General features: G+C 44.2%; 1 protein-coding gene across 3 annotated transcripts in view; it reads left to right on the forward strand.

Annotated features, from left to right (window-relative positions):
• AK5 (adenylate kinase 5) overlaps positions 1–19,728 on the forward strand; it is a 196,460-nt gene that overhangs the window by 158,931 nt on the left and 17,801 nt on the right. For all 3 annotated transcript variants that reach the window (XM_072649905.1, XM_072649908.1, XM_072649907.1), the window contains exons 9-10: positions 16,103–16,145; positions 16,660–16,704. In XM_072649905.1, coding sequence (XP_072506006.1) covers positions 16,103–16,145; positions 16,660–16,704 — 88 coding nt within the window. The remainder of the gene's footprint in view (positions 1–16,102; positions 16,146–16,659; positions 16,705–19,728) is intronic.

Here is a 19,728-nt window from a genome sequence, read left to right on the forward strand (position 1 = left end):
GAATCTCGACTTTGACGTAGAATAGCAAAGGACCTGGGTTCAAACCCCATCTCTGATCTTGAAATATCTGAGTGACCCAGGGCAAGCCACTTGACCTCAGACTTCAGTTTCCTCCACTATAGCAATGAGGTCAAACTTGAATAGAAATAGTGGCCATTATACTGTATTATGAGGATCCCTGTGGGTCACATACTGACTTAGAAAATTATATGAACATTATCCATGTTCTGTTATATCTTTATTCTCTTAAATATTTCCCAATTACATTTGAATCTGGTTCAGGTCACACTCAGAAGAGTCGTAACCCCCTGGGGTGAGGCGTGGGACATGTTTGACGCCTCTGGACCACATGACTTAAAGCCCTTACTCTACGATCCTGTGGATATACCATGATGCAATCTAGCTATGTCTGTCTTCCAAAAACAACCACCTGAAAATAGTTCTGGCTTTAGGATGGCAAATAGATACATAGATAGGAGAGTAGATAGATACATATACATACATTCATACATATGGAAATAGATAAATGCATAGATACATATATAGATACATTCTTAGTATCTAAGATAAATACATAGATACATACTTAGATGCACAGATATATAGATACATACTTGGATACATAGATAGGTGAGTAGATAGATACAAACATACATTCATACATGTGAAGGTAGATAGATACATAGATAAATACATAGATACATGCTTAGATACACAGATATATAGACACCTACATAGATACATAGACAACCACCTCCACTTGAGGAGTCAATACGCTCTCATGCACCACACTCTGGGCTCAAAGTCCCCGGGTCCAATTCTTGCGTTGCACTCTAGAGGGTGACCCTGAGCATCATTCCCAGTGTAGATCACTCAGTCAGTATTTATTAAATTTCTACTGTGTACTGGCGCGGTGCTAAGTGCCAGAGATACAAAGAAAGACAAAAGACAATCCCTGAGCTCACAGTCTCATGGGGGAAACAATGTGCAAATATTCCAGTACAGAGAAGTCATAAACAGGTACCTTAAGCACTTCATTTTACTCAAAGAACAGCTCACTTTTGACCTCCTACCTGAGATCTTTCTTTCCTCCTTCCTCCTGCCTGCTGTCCCCCACCCCCACCCCACAGAGGTGCATTTCCTGTGTCTGTGTTTGGTAATTTACTGGATTTTGTCCATGCTCTCTGTGTGTATCTCTCTCTGTCTGTCTCCATCTCAGTGTTTGTGTCTCTCTGTCTCTGTGTCTGTCTGTCTGTCTCTCAAACACCACACACACACACACACATACACACACACATATACACATACACATATACGCACACATACACATATACACAAACATACACATACACATACACACATGCACACACATACACACATAAATACACATACACACATACACATACACACATACACACACATACATACACATATACTCACATACACACATGCATACATACACACATACACTCACACATACACACTCACACACACATACATACACTCACACACACATTCACACTCACACATACACACACATATACACACATACACATACACACACAAACACACATACACACATTTATACACACATACACACACATATACACACACACACACACACACACACAATCCCTGAGACCATGAATATTCGGCTCTTGTTTCCGTGTCGCACTTTGTCCTCATATCTGGTCCAGAGCAGACTCTTCCTAAGCGCTCATGGATTGCTTGCTGTCCCAGTTCTAACTTTGGACAGTTCAAGTCACCTCATTTCCCTCAATTCTATCGGTTTCCTCATCTGTTAAATTAGGGGTGAGGTTAGATCAACAGTGAGGTCCCTCCCAGTTCCAGATCCATGACCTATGACCTAGGGCAAGGTCACAGCATGCAGGATAGATGTTCTCCAGAGGATATGTAGACATGGAAATGGAAGAGAGCTCAACAGAGTGAAAAGGTGTGGACAGACTGTGGTCTACACCAGTGGAAGGAGCACCCACTTTGAAGAGATATCAGTGTACCAAGGGTGGATAGAGAAACACAACTTGAGACCAGGATTCTGCAGCCCTGGGTCCAGTTTGACCACCACCTTGCCTTGTGCTCTTGGGTAATTATTGTATCTTTAACAGCTGATCCTATCAAATAAAAGTAAGAGCAAGTACCCTTCACTAATTTGTTTGCAAGAAGCCTGTTCACTTCAAGAAACATTTATTAGGGACCTACTATGTACTAGGCACTGTGCTAGGTTCTAGAGATATGGAGACAGAAAAGAAACAGGCCCTGCTCTCAAAGAGCTTACCTTTCCCTAGGAAGATAAAATGGGTAGGCAAGTAAATGCACGATATATGCAAAGTAAAGCAAAGCCTTTAAGAGGAGAAGGTGCTGATAATGGAGACCCTCAAGAATGCTCTACTGTGTAAAGTGGAACCCAAGCCCAGCTTTAAAGGAAGGTGGGGATTCTACTGGGCAAAGATAAGGAGGGAGTGAATTCATGACCTTGCGGGGAGGGGCCAAGGTCAAGGCATGGGGGTGTGAGATAGAATGTCATATAAAGGAAACAAAGAGTGAGTAAAGAATAATGCAAAAAAATAAGAGTAGAAAGGTAAGTGGGAGCTATACTGAAGAAAACATTAAATGGAGAGGAAAGTGCTTTGAAAAGTCTAAGACTTGACAAAGGACAGTATTCTTTTATGCTTAAAAAAAAACCCTGCAAAGTATAGAAATAAAGAGAAATTTTTTTAATAGCATAAAAACATGTAGTGAAAACCTAAGGCAAGCGCCATATGCAATGGGTGTATACTAGAATAAAAGTTGCTATTAAAAGAGTAAAAAAACAAATAAAGAAAGAAATCTGGCAGAAAATAGGCTTAGACTAACATCTCACACCGTACTCCACAATACATTGTAAATAGATACGTGACTTTAAGAATACAGATCATAGTATTAGAAAAAAATAGGAGCTGACCATATTATTCTTATAGTTGTGGGTAGGAGATGTATTCTTAGGGAAACAAAAGGTAAAACAGATCATTTTTATTACCTGAAACTGAAAAGTTTCTGTGCAGAAAATATTGGTGCAACTAAGATAAAAAAGGAAGTGGCCAAATGGGGAGGGAGGGAATCTTTCTATTAAATTTCTCTGATAAGGGTTTGGTATCCAAGATAGATAGATTGGTTGGTTAGTGTCCTTTGTTCTTAAAAAAAGCTAAAATGATATCATTATGTTAGTCAAATTGCAGTGCATCTAACTATGACTGATCATAGCAATATGAGCTCAGAATATTCTACCACAAGTCAGGCACAAAAAGTCCATGTGAACATTTGGCTTAGATTCTCTAAATCTGACCATCTTGCATTTGTTTTGAGCTGCTTCAATTCTGCTTTGCTCACAGAGCACAGCACCTTCTCTGATGAGGGCATGCCATGATGGGTTGTTCTGTGCCAGTGTTCCCCTTGTCATAGTCAATTCCAAAGTTCTTCAGAGAGACCTTGAGAGTGTACTCGTATCTCCTCTTCTGACTACCATGTGAGCGCTTTCCTTGTATGAGTTCTCCACAAAATAGTCTTTCTGGCAAGGATATGTATAGCAATCAAACAGTGTGGCCAGCCCATCAGAGTCAAGCTATCTGCAAGAGAGTTGGAATGTTTGGCAGTTTAGCTTGAGAAAGGACCTCAGCATCTGGTACCTTACCCCACCAGGTGATCTTCAAAATCTTCCTTAAACAATTCAGATTGAAGCAATCCAGTTTCCTGGCATGGGCTGATATAGTATCCAGGTTTCACAAGCATATAACAGTGGGGTCAGCACAACAGCTCTAGTTCTGTAGACCTTCAGTTTGATAGTCAATCTAATACCTCTTCTCTTCCACACTTTCCTTCGGAGACTACCAGACTCTGAACTAGCTCTGGCAATGTGTGTGTCAGCCTCATTATCAGTGTATACATTCCTAGAACCTATATTGCCAAGGTAAGTGAATTTACCCACAGCATTCACAACTTCTCCATTTGCTGTAACCGATGGTTCCATGTATGAATGGTGTGGCGCTGGCTGATGGAGCACCTGGGTCTTCTTGGCACTAGAGAACTGATCCATACTTTGTTGTATCTCAGCTTCAGAGGCTACACTGAGTGCACAGTCATTTATGAACAAAAGATATCACGCATCAACCCTGCCTCCACTTTGGTCTTGGGTTTTAGCCTTTTCAGGTTGAAGAATGAATCATCAGTGTGGGAGATGACCTTGGTCCTCATTGAAGACATTTGACAACATGGCTGAAAACATCAAACATCCAGCCTTGTTTCACTCCACTGTAGACCAGGAAAGCATGGAAGCATTGTCCATCATCCAGAACCCTGGGCAAGCATGCCATCATGAAACTGGTGTACAACACTAATGGTCTTTTCTGGGCAACCAAACTTTGGCATAATGTTCCACAAGCCCAAGATAGATAAACAATTAGTAAATCCACATTAAGACTAACAGTCATTCCCTAATAGGTAAGTTGTCAAAAGATATAAACAAAGAGTTCTCAAAAGAAAAATTGCAAAGTATTCACAACCACATGAAGGAACGGTCCAAATCATTAATCATAAAAGTAATCCAAATCAGAACAACTGGAGGCTCCATTCTATACCATGCAAATTAGTAAAAATGACCAGAAATGCCAACAGGCAACGTTGCGTGATTGTGGAGTGATTGACCCATTAATGCATTGTTGGTGGAGCTGTAAAATGGTGCAACCATTTTGGAAAGCAGTTTGGAATTATGTGAATAATGTGGCTAAAAACTCCATGCCTTTTCATCTGGAGATTTAGGACTTATGCCCCAAAGAAACCATCAACTAAAAAGAAAGTCCTCATGTACACCAGAATGTTAATGGCGGCACTTTTTGTGAGAGCAAAGAACTGGAAACAAAGTAGGTGTCTAAGGACTGGGCAATGGCTACACAAAGTTGTGATGCAGGAACGCAAAGAAATGGTGCTGAGCTCTAAGGAACAAAGAATTCAGAGGAGCCTGGGAAGATGTATAAACCAGCGCAGAATGAGGTCAACAGAGCCCCAGGGACTCCCACACTATAAACAGAAAAAATAAAAGCCCCAAAGTGAATGTAGAATTAGAACCACTAACTTGTCCCAGAGAAGAGGCCAAGAGATGCCCCTTCCTCCCTTCTTTAAGCAGACGGGCATCTATGGGTGTGGAAATGCTGCGTCTACTGTCAGCCTCCATTGAGGTATTACTTGGTTCTATTGGACCAAGGCGGGTTTTCTCCCCTCTTTCTTTTTAATTTTTTGTTAGAAGGAAGAAGTTGGTGAGGAGGGGAGAGAAAGGAATATATTCAGAATGAAGGTGATGTGAAAAAAGGGAGCCATAAAATTGTAAATTAGCATAATTTCTAATATGTGTAAAGGGCCCTACATACATAATATAATCAAGCCTCAAAACAACCCTTTGAAGTAGACATTCTGGGTATAAGTAACCCCATGCAAAAAGTGAGGAAGATGAGACTGAGAACAGTCAGCAAGGGTCAAAAAGCACCTCCGAGACAGCTTCTCCTGGCTTCAAGCCCACTCACCCATCTGCTCTGTGCAAGGGTTTCTGGGGAACACTTCTGTATTCCCTTGGTAGGAGAAAAGCAAGTAAAAGGTGCTTGGGGGAAGGGGAAAGAGAAAATTCAAGGGTACCATGGTGGCAGCCTTCAATAACACAAAACAATTCAATGTGCGGAGACAGCACCAAGCACCTTTCGTCTGAAAGAAGGTCTCCATCATTCCTTCCAAGTGGAATGACCACAGCCTCCATTCTGGCCTTTGCATAAATAGTCAAGAGGAAAATGGAGTCATCTCCCACAGGCCAGCAGGTGGGCAGAGGTGTCTTTGAAGCCTCTAATTCTATTGCCTGCCACAGTCACGGAAGACAGAAAGAGGCATCACATCCAGCCACCATGCCAGCCATTGTGTGGTTCCAATTAAACACCTGAATTCCTTTCTGAATTGCTCGGCAGTCAGCCAGGGGAGTCACGTGGCTTCTGCAAGAGCACTGAAGAATAAATTCTGCAAATGTTTCATTCAGAGCGATAGCACTTTGCATATATCTAGTCTTTTCTCTTGTGACATTCTCCCCATTCCAGAGAAAGGTGCTAGATTGACCCCCCTAGAACAGTGATTCCAACCCCAGACCTGCCTCCAGCTGTGTGACCCTAGACAAACCACTTCCTCCCTCTGAACCTCAGTTTCTTTTTCTGTACAATGGTGGGGGGGAGGGGACTTCTAACGTCCTTCCTAGTTCTAAGATTCTGTGGTTCTGTAATCCCATCCTGGTCTTAAAAATGAAGTAAAAATAGGGTTAGGGTGGCTCATTTAATAAGATGGAAGTCTACTACTTGGGCTTTAAAATGGCAGGTGTGTCTCCATTGACATAAACTGTGAGCTCCTCTGGGGCAGGAGCTGCTTTTGCCTTTCTTTGTAACCCTGGCACTTACAATAGAACATGGCACAAAGTAAATGCTTAATCAATGTTTGCTGATTGGTCGATTGGCAAAACAGCTACTTTGGTGAATAACAAATTCTTTATGGATCGTAGTATGACAGAAGAACCAGGATGCTTCTGCCATCCTAGGCTGTATGAAGGAAAGGATCGTTCCAGGGAGTTAAAAGCTAGGTCAAATCATGACCCTAAGCAGGTCCCTGCAGGCAACTCTCTGATTCTTAATCACCAACCTGAACTGGTAGACAGATTTTCCTCACTGGGAGCTCGCTGCAATCCAAGCAAGAGCAGGAAAATTGTTGGAAGCACGGGAGGTAATGGCTTGCCCTGGTTGGGTCACATATGAATTCTTTGTTCAACTTGGGCCCCACATCTTGGAAAAAAGCCTGAGGACCTGGAGCAGGTCCAGAGGAAGGTAGGAGGGGATGAAATGCTGATGAGGATCCAGAGGTTGGTGGATGAGGACCAGCTGAAACAAGTAGAGAAGTTTGGTCTGGAAATGAGAAGAGTTGTGGGGGCAGGGGGGGAATAACTTGAAGGACCTGGGGAAACTAAATGGAGAAAAGAGAAAACTCAATGAGACTATGGGAGCTGCCTTCAACAACCAGAAGGGATGTCATGTACAGGAGGGATTGGACTTAGCCTGTTTGGCTTCAGAAGACAGAACTAGGAGCAGAGACCCATTTAGGCTGAATGTCTGAGCACTTTCCCAAAGCCACTGGACTTCCTTGAAAGGGGATGGGTCTTCCACCTTGGAGGTCTTCAAGCAAACACTATTGTAGTGTTGACTGCCCCTGGGTTTAGGTTGGACTCAGTGGCTGCTCTCTTCCAAATCTCAGATTCTGTGATTTGGTGATAGCTCCAGGGCTGAAAGGAATCTCAGAAAACATCCAGGGAGGTCCTATGACCAACTATGGTGATGCAAGGAGGTCAAATGACTGGCTAACTGCCTCTGATCCTCTCAGGTCAGGTAACAAGTTAGTGGTGGAAACAGGACTACAGCCCCCGATTCCTGGCTCGTAGGGTCACAGGGAGACAACATGCACTTTATGTGATTTCTACACATAAAAATTACTTGTTTTTATCCAATCTTTTTTTTTAACCTTGGAATTTTCCTTTTCCCTAAAAGCCGAATTCAAGTTGCTAAAAGCCAATGCCCTGGGAGGGCTTCCAGCCACCTGGTTCATGCCTAATATGGAGCCATTTGATTCTTATCCAAGGTGCTTCCTGATCTCTCCTTTGAATCTCATTGCCCTCCTAGGCTACCTCGGCACTGAGCTTCTCAAAGCTAACATCTGGACAGCTGTCATCTGACATGGTCGATAGGGCTCTGACTGGCTTCATTTCTCAGGAGGTTTTCCAGTTTACCTTTATCTTTTCCTTAGGCAGAAACACAGAAGACAGACCTTCAAAAATCAGAAGAAAAGTGTAGCCTTGTTTCCTTAGGGTTCAGCTTTTCGGCTTTTGCTTCTCCGGGTGGAGGCTCTATGACTTTTAAGCTCCCCCAAATCAAGTTCAGCAGATGGCTTTTGAAAGTATCAAAATTGTAATTTCCTGTTGTCTGAGGCTTCTTGGTCGGAATGCAAAGCTCAGAGGAGTTAGAGGGCTGCCAATTTTAGGCCCCTCCCTTACCTGGAACCATGCATACCCTCAGAAGTCTTGGGAAACAGAGAAGCTTAACCCAGAAAGAACCAAGACTTGGCTTGGCCTGTGGAATCCTTAAAGAGGGTTTAGAGTGAGAAGTCATTCCACAAGCTGGCAGGGGCAGGCAGATATGCCCTTTGTTTTTTAACCACCAGACAGACCATCCGATTAGCCATGGTGATGCTGCAGACCTTCAAACTTCCTGGCCTTCCAAATATCAAGTCCTCTTGCATTCATTAAGCAGTTCCAAAACACTTTTAATCCAGTAAGCCACACTGTCTCTATCTCTCCCCACAAAGAGAATCTCTGAGTGTGGTTTGGTTTGTGACTTGTTTCCTAGAATTGCTGGGCATTACTGAAAGTGCTGAGTGATGGAAGTAACGAACATTTCTTTGCCACATTTGAGCCTCACTGAAGATGCTTCCAGATCTCTTTTTGAAATATATTTTACTGTTCCCCAATTACATGTGAGAACCTTTTTTTAAATTTTTTAAAGTTTGGAGTCCCAAAATTTATCCCTCCATCCCTCCCCTCCCCCCCTCCCTGAGACAGCAAGCAATCCAATATAGGACATACAGGTACAATTATGCAAAACATTTCCATGTTAGTCATTTTGTACAAGAAGACTTCACCTCTACCTGCCTCAGTTTCCTCATATGTAAAATGAAAATAATAATAGGCTCTGCATACCTGCAAGTCTATGTAAATGCTGGCTCTTAGTCCAGAGTCTGAGCTCCAGTTCTTTGTAGTGAGTTGGGGCCTCACATATGCTGACACTGGACCAGCAATAAGGAGGCAGGTCTGGCAGCTCTAAGAACTTTAGCTCTTTTGGAACACAGACCAGAGATGCAGGAGCATTTAATCTGTTTTTAAACTCCTTCCTCCCAGCAAAAGGTCCTGGGCTCTGTCTCAAATCCTCTGTGGTTTTTAGGGCCAGCCAATCCTTTACTCTCTGTTTGTCACCCATATGGGAATCCTCTGTCCCCAAAACCCATTTCAAAGAGTGCTGCTAGGAATTCCTATTGGAGCTGCCCAGAAGTTGTTCTACCAAGCCCACTGTGCAGCAGAGGCTGTGGGTGGGCATGCAAATGATTTGAGCTGGAAAGCTAAGCTAGGGACCCCAGAGAAGAAAAGAGCTGACAAGCCATTCTCCTCACTTAAAGAAGCAGAGGATCATGGGGGCAAAATGTTGCCTGTATTCTCTCTTAGGACATGTTGGTTTGCTTCATTGGCCTTTTCTTTTATCTTTTTTGCAAATGAGGCTCCTTTGGTCGGGCAGTGGTTTGTGTGATTATGATACAAAAGGAATCAATTTTAAAATGTGAAAGCTGAGCTAATAAGGAAAAGTTACCATCCTTTACATTCTGGGTCCACATGGGTGCCTCCTGCTGGGCAAGTGTGGCTGTCTCCAAGGCTGTGGGGCATTCCACACCAGTAGAGAACCTTTCACTTCAGATGTTGGCTTTCAGGGACATTTAAATTAATCAATTCAAAAAATCAATCAATGACTTTTCAAACATGGTCTAAAATAGATTCCTAACTTGGGGGCCATAAATTGGTCTGGGCTTTTTAAAAAGTATTCTGATCATTGTATTTACCTATACCTGGTTTCCTTTGTCATCCTACTGCCTTCTTCTAAGTTGGGCTCTAGAAACTTTGGCAGATGGCCAAAGGAATCTAGGACACACAAAGGCTAAGCAATCCCTCCCCTAAAAGTCTCCATGTGCCTTACTCAATAGAGCTGACCAACTTATGGCTGTCATTGATTGATTGATTTCACCTGTCAGAGCCATCAAACTGTATCATCTCGTCACATTAAGAGGGACAATCCTTTGGTTCATTCCTTCTACCTCAGCCCTTACCCTGGACTAACTGAGCTTCCCTTGGGGTCCTGGGTTAGTGCTGGGGCCTCAGCAGGCCTGTGATGGAGGATGATGTGTTTATTCTGGGAATGCCAGAGGGCCCCATTAGCCCCTCTGCCCTAGGGTCCCAGCCACTGAAGCTGCTCTCCCCATTGCTGAAGGGACCATGTGGTCGTCTCCATGCCTCCCCTACTCACTTGCTTCCCCCTTCTCCTCCCTCTCTTCTCTTTCTCTCTCTCCCCTTTCTCTCTCCTCTCTTTCTCTCCTTCCTTTCTCTCTCTCTCTCCTCTCTCTATTCTCTTCTCTCTCTCTCTTCTCTCTTCCCTCATCTCTCTCCCCTCTCCTCTCTCTTTTTATCTCTTTCCTCTCTCTATTATCTCTCCCTCCTCCCCTTCTCCACCTCCCAACTTCCAAGCTTTGCCCAACTTGTTTTCAACCCCATCCAGTTACAATTGCTCCCTCAAAACCTCAAACTACATTTCCCAAGGACCTCTACAGGGAGTCCACCTGCAAATATGCCCCCCATGGCACCCTCCACAGAAATAGGAACCTGGAGGAAAGGGGGTGTTGAGAAGATAATAAGTTCTATTTTGGGCATAGTCAGTTCGAGGTGCCCAGAGGACATCCAGGAGGAGACATCCCGTGAGCACTGATGATGTAGGATAAGAACTCAAAAGAGAAGTAGGTGTGGTTATAGATGAAAAACTCATGACTTTGTGGCCAACCTGGTGAGAGCTTCCCTCACCACATAACCTTGACTCACTATTATTTTTATACACTTTGAATTAGGTTCCAACTGCCCGCCAGCCCTGGTACCTTTTTTGGATCATTTGAGGAAAGCATTTAAGGGATATCTATTGGAGTAATAAGGGAGGAACATGGCTTGGACTCATTTTCTTTCCTAGCCATTAAAATCCTGATACTTTTCAAATAAAAACCCAACCTTTGTATGAGATCCACAGAACATCCTGGAATCCCTACTGTGTCTACTTTTCATCATATGAGATTCTCATTGTAAAAATGTCCAAGCCTCCCATCTGAAAGATGAAACAGAGACCTCGAGGAATGCAGGGTCCTAGACTTAGACTCTTGAAGGACCAATCCCATCGTACTCATCCCCCTCCTTTTCCAGCCAAGGAGACTGAGGGTAGAAGTAGGGGCCAAGATTCAGACACAAACCCTCTGAGACTCCAAGGGCAGGGCTCTCTCCACCAGACAACTTGCTTCTTGATAAGCCCAGGCCCATCACCACATCTTCTGCTTGCTAAGTACTTAGGACAGGTGCATGGAACTTCCTCCAGTGATACCTCTTCATAGTATGAGAAGCCTGGCTCTGAGGGAGTCCCACCAACCTGGAAAAAGCTTTGGCTGCAGGCCCAGCCCACCCTGTGATACATAGACTACAAATGAACGAATGAAGGGCTAACTGGGTCAAGCCAATAAGCCATTAGAATATAAGCCTCCTGAAGGCAGAAGTTGGTTTTGCCATTCATTGTATCCCAACACTTTGCATAGTATCTGGGATACAGGAAGTGCTTAATAAATGCATTTTGGCTTCTTGGCTCAAAGGAAAATCTTTGAAAATGGTCATGTAACATTGTACACTTGCTGTTGATTTTGACAGACTTGCCTAGATACACACATTTCTGTTAGAAAATGTCTGGAATGCCACCTTACAGGATTGTCATGAAGCCCAGATCTGTGATGTCTTTGAAGTGGCAGCTACCTGGCCTTGGACAGATCACAGTTTGCCTAGAATTTAGGATCTAGAGGGTCACTCATGCACTGAGAGATTGGCCTTCCCATAATCACACAGTTCAGATACATCAGAGACAGGGCGTGAGCCAGCTCCTGTCCCATCCACTGAGCTGCCCCTCCAAAGCCTGAGGTTTATTCTAATTTTTCCCTGAGATTCTAAGTTTACTTACCAAACTAGCTTCCTATATACAATGTCAGAAAGGTGCCAGAAGCAGAGGACATGGACCCAACTGCTATCTCCATGTCTTTTCCCCCATCACAAGCATGAATCAAATGCTGGCTATTTCTTAGAAGAATATTTCTAATTCATTCAGAAACTGCCCTTCCATTTGTGTATATCATGCCAAAAGGCCTGGAGAGCTCTGGTAAGGAGGAGTTCTTGTTGATATGCACCATCCTTGTGCACTGCTCTGAAAATCAAAACTGCCACTTCAAGACGCAGAGTCTGAACTCACCCTATAAGAGACACCATGAGTCTCCATCTCACTGACAATGTAACACTCCAATGTCATTGTGCCCATTCAGTACAGAGCTATAATTCTGAACAATGCCTAGCTAAAAGGCTGAAGAGGAAGAGAGGAAGGAAGGAAGGAAGGAAGAAAGGAAGGAAGGAAGGAAAGAAGGAAGGAAGGAAGGAAGGAAGGAAGGAAGGAAGGAAGGAAGGAAGGAAGGAAGGAAGGAAGGAAGGGAGGAAGGGAGGAGGGGAGGGAGGGAGGGAGGAAAGGATAGTCAGAGAGAACCACCCCAGAGACACTCAGAGTTGAACTCATGGCTGATAAACTGGCTGATACCTTACCACTTGGGACTCATGGGGCATGTAACCACACCTCTGTAGATGATGGCTACCACATTCGGTAGTATGACTGCCTTGTCCCCTCACCTTCTGTGCCTTCTGTAACCAATCTCCTAAAATGACAATTTCTCACTTTGACGTAGAAAAGCAAAGCATGATTCGGCACTCGAAAAGGATAGAAGGTTTTAGTGCCATTATATTTACTTGGCAACAGCTCATTCACACCAGGAGTGTTTGTCACTCACCCATTAAAAAAGGTGACTAAAGTCGTTTCAGAGATTGAGTGTATTTACGAAAGACTCCGAATCAAGTCGAAAAGTAGGTTGTTTCATTGGAAAATGGCACCCACTTGTCACAAGTCCCCATCATGCTGTGTTCCACTTGCCATTTGCCCAGTCCTTGGATACAGGGCAATCACAGAAGCAGGGATCTCCGGAGCTGGGAGGATCAGCAGGGGCCATCTTGTCCAACCTGGACCTGAAAAAACAACCCAGTTCTTGGGAGATGATTCTAACTGTTAAGAAGCTGCATTGTTGATCTTTTCCTAACATCCAGCCTAAAATGGTTTCTTTTCAAATTCCCCCCATGACTTCTGCCCCTGGGGGCCAACCAAGCTAACCTAAACCCCCTTTGACACAACTGCCCTTCAGATATGTGTAGCTCTTCCCCCCCACCCCTCCATCTCATCCTCGTGTGGATCAGGGAGAAACCTTAAGAGCCTCTTCCTACAGAGTGTAGATGAGAACAGCCACCACAAGGTAGGAGACTTTTCCCAGACTTTCACTGAGTCTAGGGAGAATGGCAATTGAACACAACTCCTTACATTGTGGATCCAGGCAGGGACATAACAGCTTCATGCAGAAGAGACTCCATGGTGATGGGGGGTAAGGTGAGGGTGGACAGGCAATGTTGACAGCAGGTGTTCACACTGTTCCTAACATCACCTTTATAAAAGGGGAAAGAAAGCCCTGGTTTGTTTTCTTTTTAAAATTTCATTTCATTTCTTCCAGTTTTCCAAGATATATTTTTCTCTCTTTCTCACTCTAACTGCCAAGGAAGAAGGAAGGAAGGAAGGAAGGAAGGAAGAAAGGAAGGAAGGAAGGAAGGAAGGAAGGAAGGAAGGAAGGAAGGAAGGAAGGAAGGAAGGAAGGAAGGAAGGAAGGAAGGAAAGAGAAAAAGAAAGAAAGAAATTCTTCCTCCCATTGACCCTGTTGAAATAATATAGGTTGTCCCAAAAGTCTCAGGGTGGTTTTAAGCTATGAAAACTTAGCTTACAATGGCACTCAGACTTTTGGGCCCCCCCATGTGTGTCTCCTTTGGCCCTGGGAGCCCATCTCTTCTCAGTAAGGAGGCAAGCAGGAGGCTTCATCATCCAACCCCTGGAATCCCAGCTGGTTGTTATTGTACTAATCTGAGATCCTAAGACTTTCACATGTATTTGTTCTTACCATATCGTTATCATAGAGATTGCTTTCTGGTTCTTGTCACTTCCCTCTGTGTTGGTTCATCCAAGTCTCTTGGGTTTTTCTGGAATTGTCCCTTCGATCATGCCTTATGGCACAGCTGTGCTCCATTACATCCATCTACAATGGCTGCTCAGTGGGTCCCCAAACAGTGGGGGTTCCCTTAGCTCCCCAATTTGCTTCCAGTATCTCCAAATGATGTTATTGACCATGCTTGAATTAGGTGCATGGCTTCGTAAAAGCCTCCAAAGAGTCATTCAGGACTCCTTGCCCCAAGGAGGCCAGAAGACCTGAGTGCAGATCCTGGCTCTGATATTGACTATCTGTGCAAACACAGTAAGTCTCTTAACTCAGAACCTCAGTTTACTCTTTTGTAAAAATGAGATTATCCATCCTGCCGGTGATTCTATAACCTTGACAGAGCTCTTAGGCGGTTCCAGTGAATGTATTGCAAGCCCTGTAGAAATGGCAGTTGTTATTATCACTATTATTAATAATCTCATTTTCTCATCTTTTTCCATGGAGTTCAGACAAAAAAAATCAACAGGCCTGGGACAAATGGCTGTCCCAATGCTTGTTCTTCATTGAACTTTGACACCCTTTGGTGATGGTTGAGTAATTTCTCAGTGGCTGTAGGAGCCCCCACACCTTCCCCAGGCTCCCCGGGGGCTTTCCAGGCAAGCTCCAACACAGAGCCATGGGGAGGACAGGTGCACCTCATCCTGCCTCCTGCTGAACCCCTGGGCTGCGGAAGCTTTTCATTCCTCAGAGTTGGGTTGATTATGCATTTGGGCACAATGACATCTATTTGAAATATTACTCTAAAATGGTTCCATGTTGTGTCTGGACAGCTGTAGGTGACTGGGTTATTTGTGATGATGTTTGAGGACAGTTTGTCAAACTCTCAGGGACAGTCTAGGGTCCATTATTGTCATTCAGGGATGGATAAGCTGTTTATGGCAGATGGTGAGCTCATGAGCCCCCATACATTATGTCAGAGGACATAATTTTTAAGGCACATAATTAAGTGTCACAATAAGAAAATTAACACTAGAACATGTTCCTATAAATTTGGGACCCAGTATCCTAATACTCTATGCTTTGGGGAGAAGAAGAGTTGACCTACTAAGGGAAAGGGTGTGGATAGGCACACATGTAAGAAACAAATGAACAAGACTAACCAAACCCATAGGTTTCCAGTAATGCCAGCCCCATGCTCCCACTGGTCTGAAGTATTGTGCCATCTCCACTAGGCAGTACCCACTGGTCTAGCAGTCCCTGCCAAGTATGGCTCTGCAGAGTAAGGGGTCAGATCTTCATAGTCCTCAGCCAAGGTACTGCCTCTTCCTGGTTTCTGCCTATTCACTTAGCTCGGAGGCTTGAGAAACCAGGTCCATCATGTATCTAGAATCAGACTAGGGGAAAAACACATTTCTCCTTATGAGGAAAAGGCCAATCTCTTGGCTCCCAGAACTTTGGCCCTCTCTCTCCTCTCCAAAAGCCTTCCTGCTCTGTAGAAGATCCCTCTGTCCCTACAGTCTCCTCCTTAGATCTTAAAAGAGTCGGTAAATGAGTCTTTACATCCTCTTGCTCCTGCTCACAAGGAACAAGGTCTCTGCCTCAAGTCTCTATGTGACTTAGAACAGAAAAATCCTCAACATTTCTACTTCATTCTCATAAGGTGACCCCACATCCCTAAACCTCTTGGTAGGATAGGAGGGAGTTTGGCCGAAAAAAACAAAAGCAAAAAATTCTGTATTCTCTGAGTCTTCAGTCTTGGTTAGTAGGCAGGCTGGGGCTCTTCACCAGATGTGGCTGTGGTGGTGGCTGTGATGTTGGTAAGCATTATACCACAGGGTGGTGTCTGGGAGGCCACCCCAGCTTCCCGTTATTGAGATCCTATCATAACAAATAAATCTCATTTTGAAGCTATTTTTCCAACCATCTGTCTCTGTCCCCATTCCCGAGCATCAGGGGTGAGGTAATTCAAGGTCAAGCTATCTGAATGTGTTACTGTGTGCATGTTAAAAACAAAGAAAATACATTTTTTCTCATGTTTATGGTCATTTTTTATCAATTTGTAAATTATTGCATTTTTCAGGGAGATGATGAGATAAACATTTTGGGGGAGGACACCATGCAAGGTGAGTTTTGTTCAATGAAAAAAATACTCATATGTTCATTCATTTGGCAAGCAATTCTTAAGCACCTACTGTATGCAAGGCACTGTGCTGGGTGCCAGGTAGAGATAGAAAATTAAAAGTGAAGTTCTCCCACACACAGACAGATAAAAAGGAGATAAGGGAGATTCTTGCTGGGAGGCATGGAGTCCTGGCCAGGCAAGCTTTCATGTGGGAGTAAAAGGGATCAACCCATGCATGGGACACATCCTGGGAGGGATTCAACAAAGGGGTGCAAGGTGGCCACAGTCCTGCCAACCTGCAGCCAGGAAGTGTGGGAGAGGCCTGAAGATAGGCTTGGCCCCTTCAAAATGGCATTGGAAGACTTCCTTATGTCCAAGACAGGCACTGCACACTTGGTAGGAACAGGAACAAGCCACCAGACAGGTTTAGGCCTCTACATTCCTTAGATGCTAAAAATCCTGATTTCCCATGAGCCTTCCTGCCAAGTCATTTTTAAATTGTTTTCATTTGACAGATCTGGCAGAAGACTTGAGGAAGTACAAGGTTATTTTTGTGATTGGTGAGTACTGTCATTCCAGGTTCTAGAGCCTGAGCCTAGAATAATGCCACAAGCAGATTGGGGTTCAGGTTTGGTTTTTAATCATTATGGTGTTAAAACATTTCTAAAATCTCAATTTTTGTGTTAGAAAAAGTCCCTCAAGTTTGGCGTTTATAACCTCTGGGTTTCAGTTGTTCAGTCTTTTTTCAGTCATCTCTGTCTCTTCATGACCCCATGTGCGATTTTCTTGGCAGAGATACTTCTCCAGATCATTTGTACAGTGAGGAAACTGAAGCAAACAGGGTTTAGTGACTTGCCCAGGGTCACGCAGCTAGTAGGGGTCTTAGATGAGTCTTCCTGACTCCAGGCCTGGCACTCTATCCACTGCATACAATCATCATTTACCAGGTCACATGACTCTTGGATTGTAGATTTTAATCTACCAGGGACCTCAGAGGCCATCCACTCCACTCTTCATGGTCCAGTTGAGGAAACTGAGTCCTTGAGTGGATTCATTACTAGCCCAAGGTCATTCAAGTGGGTCCAGGTCTCCTCCAACACAGAATGATTTTTTAGGCCCCAGAATCTCCAGTTCATACTCCATGAATGTTCATATTGCATTTCTCTGCAAGCGTTGAGGATAGCTATTTCAGATGGTCCTCAAACTTTGCCATCTCCAATGTCAATGGAGCAGATCCTCTGTCTTCATAGAACTTGCAAGGAGTTAACTCCATTTCAGAACTATCACCACAACAGACTCAGCAGCCAGGAAGTGCAGTGGGTAGAGTATGGGACTGGGAATCAAGTAGACATGAGTTCAAATCTGGCCTCAGACACTTAAAAGCTGTAGGACCCTGGACAAGTGCTGCCTGCCTCAGTTTCCTCATCTGTACAATGGGGATCATAACAGCACCTCCCTTCTAGGTTGTCAAGATCAAATGTGATTGTATTTGTTAAAGTGCTTGGCCCCTGGGGGCAGAACCAACAGTCATACACCAGAGGATGGTGTAGCCAGGAAAAATTGGCATTGATGTCAGGAAAAGCTGAACAACTAGAGATGTCTGTACCAGGGACAGACTACCCAAGGCTAGCGCTGAGTGCTTTGGAGCAGGATGTTTCATTTTGCCTGGACTGGACTGCACCCCATCCCAGCTTTCGGAGTGTCAGGATGATGATAAGTGTGAAAGGACACTGGGGGGGAGAGGGAGTGGGGGGGAGGGATCGGGGAACACTGGTCTGAGCCTTTATTTTAGCCCTTGCCGGCCTAGAAAGCTTTCAGCCCCAGATGCCAGAGGATGAGAATGCCAAGGTCAAAAAGTCTGGGGCAACTTGTAGTTCACAGTGGACAAATAGCCAAGTAATAGAATAACAAATCTCCAAAGAGGAAACACAGAATGTTGATAATTAGTCAAAAGTGACAGCCTCGCTAATTATCAAAGAGATACAAATGAACGTGACTTTAAAGTTACCCTCATAAAAAATTACAGAAGCAAAACTCTTCAAGGGCAAACTCATGGGGAGGCTGACACATCCATTCATTGCCAGTGGAACTGCAAACTCATACGACCTTTCTGTAGAGCGCCGGAAAGCATCCAGTAAAAATGATAAAAATAATCATGCCCTGGGGAAAATGATAAAATTTCAATAAAAATTACAAAAACAGTCATACCCTTTGGCCTCTAATTCCACTGTTAGGACAGTGGATTAGGAATCTGTGCTTGGTCTTCTCCAAAGGACCAAGAAGCAATGAAAGAGTGAATTTTTTAATGCCACTAAATGCACCTATTAAAAGATGTTTAGCAGGTGTTACATTGTAACTGAAAGAAAGCCCGCCTTCTGGGGTTGCTTAGACAATTGCAACAACTGGGAGTGATTAAGCATGTGAACCTCCCCTGAGCATCTGCTATTGTGTTACTATCTACAAGGAATATTGATACAAAGAAATCTGGAAAGAATCGAAGAGAGTGAAAAGTGAAAGGAGCAGAGAGGGGCGGGTCATGAAAGGCTCAGACCTGGGGCCACCAACTTGGCTTTTTCAAAAATATTTGGATACAATTGATTTCCTTTGTAACTCTAGGTACTTAGCCAATGCCTCTAAAAGCGTCTTTCTAAGAAGGGTCCGTAGGCTCCATTGCAGCCCCATGGGACAGGAAAAGTGACTGTGAATAAGAGAAAAGGAGTCCTGAAGGGGACCCAGTGGGAATGAGGAATTTCAATGGAAATGCTAAGCTAGGTTAGGTAGCAGCTATGTGGCTCAGTGGATAGAGTACTGGGCTTTTAGTCTGGAAGATCTCAGACACTTATGAGTTGTGTGACCTTGGCAAGTCACAACCACCACTTGCCTCAGTTTCCTCAACTGTAAAATAAGGATAAATAGTGCCTACCTCACAGGAGTGTCGTGAGGATTCAATGAGGCGATATTTGTAAAACATGGGGAGTGCCTGGCCCTATGGAAATACTAGCATTATCATTCTTACTGTTTTCATTAGCTTAGGAGTTGACCTTAAGAAAGCTAATTGGGAAGGTGGGTTGTAGGGACAGAGCCTCTGCTGCCCCTAACCAAGATGACACCATTGATACCCAGCACAGCATCAGATTTAGAGAAGGTCTGCCAGAAGGCCTGGGGCCTGGAAGGGCCTGGATGCCTTTCTCCTGCTGGGGGTGGGGCATGCTACCTGGAGAGGTGGGAGGGAAGGAGGACATGTTTCCAGGACAAGGAGAACAGAAGGGCAGGACATCAGGTGACAGGCCAGGGGGGAGGGGGTGGAATTCCAGATGATGGAAGGCCTTGAGAGGCAAAGGAACTTGAGGAGGGGAGGGGAAATCTAAGATGGAAAAAAGCTCTAGGAGAAACCAAGTTGGGGGGAAGGAGGAATGAAAGTTCCCGTTTTCTAACCTCCCCCCCAAAAAAATAGTCCTTCACTAACAAGAGAGAGGAAGAAGCTTGGAGAGGCCTGCTCAGGTCCCACGAAGCCTGGGTCAGCCCTGGCACAGAACACCGCCATGTGCTTTGGATGGCCGAGACTCTCAGAACTTCACACAAAG

The sequence above is a fragment of the Notamacropus eugenii genome, chromosome 2 (assembly GCF_028372415.1).
Source record: "Notamacropus eugenii isolate mMacEug1 chromosome 2, mMacEug1.pri_v2, whole genome shotgun sequence".
Taxonomy (NCBI): domain Eukaryota; kingdom Metazoa; phylum Chordata; class Mammalia; order Diprotodontia; family Macropodidae; genus Notamacropus; species Notamacropus eugenii.